The sequence below is a fragment of the Zingiber officinale genome, chromosome 8A (genome assembly GCF_018446385.1).
Source record: "Zingiber officinale cultivar Zhangliang chromosome 8A, Zo_v1.1, whole genome shotgun sequence".
Taxonomy (NCBI): domain Eukaryota; kingdom Viridiplantae; phylum Streptophyta; class Magnoliopsida; order Zingiberales; family Zingiberaceae; genus Zingiber; species Zingiber officinale.
Genome location: NC_056000.1, coordinates 47,400,722 through 47,406,896, shown reverse-complemented (window position 1 = coordinate 47,406,896; position 6,175 = coordinate 47,400,722). Strand labels below are relative to the sequence as shown.

The following is a 6,175-nucleotide window of genomic DNA, read 5'->3' as shown; positions in this document are numbered from 1 at the left end:
ATATAAATTTCTAAAGTTGGCACACATGTGTTGAAAGTTGTGGGTGGATGAATCTAGATGTTTGTTCCATAAAAATAATTTCTTTAATGTGTCATGAAGGAAAGCATTTGTAACATCTAATGGTCGTATTGGCCAATTAGAGTTAACAACTATAGATAATAATAATCTGATTGTTGTGAGTTTGACGATCAAATTAAAAGTATCATTGTAGTCAATACCTAGTTGTTGATTAAAGCCCTTAGCAATAAGGCGAGTTTTGTAACTCAATGGATCCATCTACACGATACTTGATTCAGTAAATTCATTTATGGAATACAAGGAACTAAGCTCTAAGTTATATTGTGAAGAAGAGCATCAAACTCTGTAATGATCAAAGCATGCCAATTTGGATTTTTGACTTCCTATGTAAAGCTAGAAGGCTCAATAAAATTTGAAGAAGCGACAAGAGTATGTGGAAGATGATAATGAGTGGAAATAATTGGACATCGAACAAAAATATCGCTTAAAGGAAGTATTCAATGAGAAGTATCATCATCAAAGCTATTCAGAGATGAATAGCCAAACTGATAGAAATCAAAACTAGAGAGTGGGTCACCACTAGTCATTGAGGTTGCAGAATTAATGGAGATAGAGCCAAGATATCATCTATTCTTATACTTTCAATATGTTTTGTTGGATTAATCTGTGGACATTCTAATACACCACTCGATGATAATAGAAAAGTACCTTTATTATCTAAAGGATGGTCTGAGGTGGCAATTGCAAATAGAAAAAGAGACTTATCAAAAGTAACATGTTGAGAAATATATATTCGTTCAGTCAAAATATGGAGGCAACGATACTAATGATACAAATTACTATAACCAAAGAAAACACATTTTTTAGAGAAAGAACTAAACTTGTGTTTAGAGTAAGGTCATAATTAAGGGCAACAAGCACAACTAAAGATATAGAAGAATGAGTAATGTAGAGGATGATTATAAAGTCTATCTATGAGGCTTTTGTTTTGAAGTAGTGAAATGGGTAAATAATTGATAAGATATAGATCAGACTTTCTTTTTCATAGAAAAAATCTAAGTGAATTTGCTAAAATTATCAATAAAAATAACATAATAAAAAAATCCTGATTAGATAGAATAGGAGTACGACCCCACAGATTAAAGTGAATAATTTTCAAAGGAAAACTAGAAATGCAAATAGAAAACACAAAAGATAGTTTATAAGATTTTATTTTCATACAAGATTCATATAAATGAGATAATGAGGCTAAAGAAGTTGGTAAACCAAAATAATTAATAATATCTTGAATAAGACGTAGAGACAGATGACCAAGACGTGCGTGCTAAGAGAATTTATTCGTGCGTTCTCTAACAAAGTTTTGAAAGGTGGGTTGAAGATGATAAAAATAATTTTTAATGTCCCCTTAGAGTAAAATAGTTCCTGTCACGGGATCCTTCATAAGACATTAATGAGGATGAAATTCAAAAAACACATCATTATCAAGAACAAATTGACGTACGAAAAGTAAATTCTTAGTGATAGAAGGAACATGAAAGTATTGCACATGAGAAAAGTATGAACACATGAGTGAAAGGATGTGTTTCCAAAGTGAAAAATTTATAAACCTAAGTCATTGCCTATTTACACCATGTTGGGTCCAAGATAAGACAAATTTATATTCCGGTGTAACATGATGAGTTGCTCCAGAATCCGGATGATATCCCAAGGTTCCAAGAACCGACGACGTTATATTAGGAGGGATGGAGAGTGAGAATGCTCCAAAATGAAATGATTGAGTACTAGATTGCCAAAATGAGGGAGGAGTTTAATTCAATTATTCAAGTCCTCGTAGAAAATTTGAGTCAAACCTTTTATAACAATTTTGAGCATAATGACTATACTTGAGGCAAATCTAACAGCGTCCTCGACCTCGGCCTCAACTCTGACCTCTGATACCTCCATTCTAATTTTGATGATGATGTCGCGAAGGAGGTTGATTAAACTTATCAAGTTATAGAGTTTTGCTAATCATCTGTGCCGATAAAGATAAAGAATCTGACATACTTTGAGATTGTATTTGTAAAAATCGTTCATGAGAGGATAGTATATCATGAAGACTTTTGAGCGACACTTGATCCATGCGAATTGTCACACTTAGAGCAAAGTTATCATATTGAGGACTTAAACTTGTAAAAACATGCATTAATAGTTCTGGATCAAAGAGCATATGTCCAATTACAGCTAAGTTGTTGGCGATAGTCTTGATTAATTGCATATAGTTATTGATAGAGACATTTCCTTATTGCACAAACTGTAATTGTAGACGAAGTTAGAAAACTCGTGCTTGAGAGTGGAATGTAAAAGAGTGATCAAGAGATTTCCAAACTTGACGAAAGTTGTTGAGCCCAACGAGCATGATAAGTATAGATTTAGTGATTGATGAGATTAATCAAATCAAGACTAATTGATCATTCTTAAATCAAATAACATAAAATGAATCATCTTTTGGAGGTGAGAATAAAGTATCAGACCAAGTAAGTCATTAACACAAAGTAAAGGAAGAATTTGTAATTTCCATAATAAATAGTTACCATAGTCAAGTTTAATGGAAAAGAAAAGAGCCGTATAAATAAGGAAAGAGGTATTTTATGATGATATTTCTATAAATTGTCTAAATAATAATGAAAAAATATATGACATACAATCATAATAATAATAATAATAATTATTATTATTATTATTATTATTATTGTAGCAATGAATATATTGATTTTGAAAATATTATCTTTGACTATCGATTAATGTCAATATTGATTATGGTGTCAAATATAATAAATTTAATTGAAATCAATTTAAAATTATTTTTCATAATTACTTTATTTGTCACCATTACTTAGCGGGGTCTTCATGAAACCTAAGAGCACACAGTTGCTCTTAAATTTCAAGCCTGTCTACAAACTTTTATTCTAAACTTTCAATTTAGTCTTATTCTCCTAGTACCATCAAAGTAAATGAACCATCATTCTTAACTTCTAGCCAAGGGCTGGTAATGTACCTGAGGCTTGCTTTAACGGCAAGAACAGAATATTTATCACTTAAAGTTAAAATAATTAACTCGCTTTGTTTTCTCCTTTGTTTTTTTCCTTTGATTTTCCTTCTCTCGTCTAGTTTAACTTATATACGACTACTAAGCACGCCGACTTATCTAATTATATAAGTATTTACCTGATTAAGTTGTTCTGATATATACTAACAAGATTGATCAAAAAACTTAATTACTTTCGACGTGGCTCGAATTCATATGTATCATATTCGTGTAGAATTTAGATAAAAGTAAAAAAAATTAAGACTAGTACACGATCGAATCTACAAATCGTCGATGTGTTGCTATCACTCTTTTTTGTAGCATCTACTTTGCTTCCTGAAAGAGCTTGGAATGGAGATGCATGCGAAGACATCACTATAAATAGCAAGCTAAATTACACACTACTACAAACCACAAATTAATGGCCATCATTTAGAAATCGTAGCCTATGATCTTATTCATGATCGGGTATGGCGGATTCGATACTGAAGGTCTACTCCGCGAAGCCAATTCTTCCGGACGTGTCTCGTGTTCTTGCTTGCCTCTACGAGAAGGATGTCAAGTTCGAGCTTAAAAACTTGTATCCGGGCCACCATATTGCCCGTGACTTGCTCACTCTCCAGGTTCGTAAAATTGTACATCATATATTAGTTTAATACGGACCGGATCGGTCGATTCAACGTAATGCATAAGTATTTTCTTGGGCAGGCATCTACAAGATCACCGGTTACAGCGTGGGAAGATGGACAAACTTTGCTATTTGGTAAGGAAGAACTATTCTCATTTTCCATTTCCAAAAATTCTCATTCGCCCTCCAAAGTTTAGCAAATTGCATTTTGACTCTCTCGAGTTTTGAAAATTTGGATTGATCGACCTACCATGTATGGATCGATTGGAGTTCGACAAACTAAACTAAAAGGTGTAAACTGAAATGGTTCTAAAAATTATTAGGGTTAAAAGGAAATTTTGTGAAGTGAAAAATTACCAATTACCCCTTTGTTTTTTTAAATTTAGTGTATGAGATTTAATTGTGTAAAATTATAAATAGATGCTGAAAAATTCATTATTCTGATTTGAACCGTTACGGAATTATAAATTTATGGGCTGTTATGACTGTTATATGAATTATTTTAGAATCTAGAGCGCTATGCCGTTACATATCGGAGAAGTACGCGGATCGCGGAAACCGTTATCTCCTGGGAAAAGACATCCTCGAGAGAGCCTCCATTGAGCAATGGCTGAAGCTCGAGGAGCAGAGCTTCGACCCCCTGAGCCGGGACCTGACCTTCCACCTCGCCTTCGCCGTCGAGCCCTGCGACCGCGCCTTGCTCGTCAGCGGAGCGCAAAAGCTAACCAGTGTCCTCGACGCCTACGATCAGCGACTAGGCGATTACGAGTTCCTCGCCGGCGACGAGTTCTCCCTCGCCGATCTGTCGCACCTCCCCAACTCCCACTACATCGCCCACTCCGACGAGTGGGGCCACCTGTTCGAGTCCCGGAAGAATGTTCGCCGGTGGTGGCACGCCATCTCGCGGCGGCCTTCGTGGGAGAAAGTGGTGGAGACTCTTAACGAGGTGGACATCGAAAGGGGGGATCAGGAAGAGGATGCCACTGCAAGCAAAGAAACTCAAAAAGAGAAATCCAGCCTGCACATTCTGCCTTCCAAGTCCAGCGGAACTCAACCCCTTACTAGTTTTGTTCCTCAACCTAAAACACATAAAGTTGAATTGTTCAAGGGATCATCAACTTCAACTTCTGAGCTTCCAAGACAAGATCCTACCAAACCACAATCTTCTGAGGTGATCTCTACCTTTCTAAACTCAATCACGTTAATTGTGCAAAGATACACTAAGTTAGCTATTTATATTGCTCTTATGGTACCTGATTAGGGTTCCAAGTTAGGGGAGGATGATGGGCCAACTTCTTCTAAATCCTCTGGAGCTACTTCAACACAATCAACTCCAAGTACAGACATGAGTGCAAAACCAACACAAGCATCATCTACTTCAACTTCAGAGGTACCAAGAGAAGATTTTGTCAAGCCATCATCTTCTCTAACACCTACTGCTAGTCAAGCAAGCTTAGCAGCTACCGATGTAAGTTACTCAATGTCTCTCTAAGTAATATACCAAGCATATATTAAAAAGTCTCTACTCAATCCTCTGGAATTTCACTAACACAATTAGCTTAAAGTACAATGCAAAATGCACCATCAACTCAAACATCATCAATAGTCAGGCAAGTCCAACTATTATATTGATGTAAATTTTGACTTCTCTTGAGTTAATTACTTGTCTTCTTATACCATACTTGAGTAGGGTTCTGTACTAAATGAGAATGATGGACTCACTACTCAATTCTCTAGGATTACTCCAATATATTCAACCTCAAGTACAGTAAAGAACAAATGCATCTTCAACTTCAAAGACTCCAAAACAAGTTGTTAGGTCACCATCTTCTTAGACACTAATCACTAGTTAAACACCTTCAACAACTATTGGTGTATCCTCTACATCTTTAAATTCATCTTATTGAGTAATTTAATAACTCAAATCATATCACTCATATGAAGATATATTGATTAGGTACTTAACATCCTCTTATCACGTTCAATTAAAGGGTTCTATAACAAAGAAGGAAGATGAACTAACTTCTTCTCAATCCACGAAAACTACAACACAATCAACTTGAGTACAATCAACAACATACATTGAACAAAGACTCCAACACAAGATTATCCAAAACCATCAACACCTTTGGCACCAACCATTAACCAAGAAACACCAACAAGAAGTAATGTAAGCTCTACTTCTCTATGTCCATATTGCTCAACAATTAAATAACTCACTCATATTACTTACACGGAGAGACATGGATTAGCTAGTTATCTTTCTCATACCTTCTCTGGTAGAATTATATTAAAGAAGAAAGATATGCACTACCCAATCCTTAGAAACAACTCTTATACAACTAACGAAATATTTTTTTTTTAAAAAAATATTGACATCATCAATTTCAAAAACTCTTATACAACATTAAAAAAAGCTCTTGGGTCATCATCCACTCTCACACCTACCTTTTACTTTAATG

The 6,175-nt window shown here is 35.1% G+C and overlaps 1 protein-coding gene across 1 annotated transcript; it reads left to right on the top strand.

Annotated features, from left to right (window-relative positions):
* The first annotated feature begins 3,497 nt into the window (after positions 1-3,497).
* LOC122011482 (glutathione S-transferase F11-like) lies at positions 3,498-5,220 on the top strand. Its single transcript, XM_042567875.1, has 4 exons — positions 3,498-3,708; positions 3,794-3,848; positions 4,220-4,884; positions 4,975-5,220. Exons 1-4 carry the CDS (start codon positions 3,556-3,558, stop codon positions 5,203-5,205), a joined length of 1,104 nt encoding a protein of 367 aa, XP_042423809.1. The 5' UTR covers positions 3,498-3,555; the 3' UTR covers positions 5,206-5,220.
* Positions 5,221-6,175: the final 955 nt, after the last annotated feature.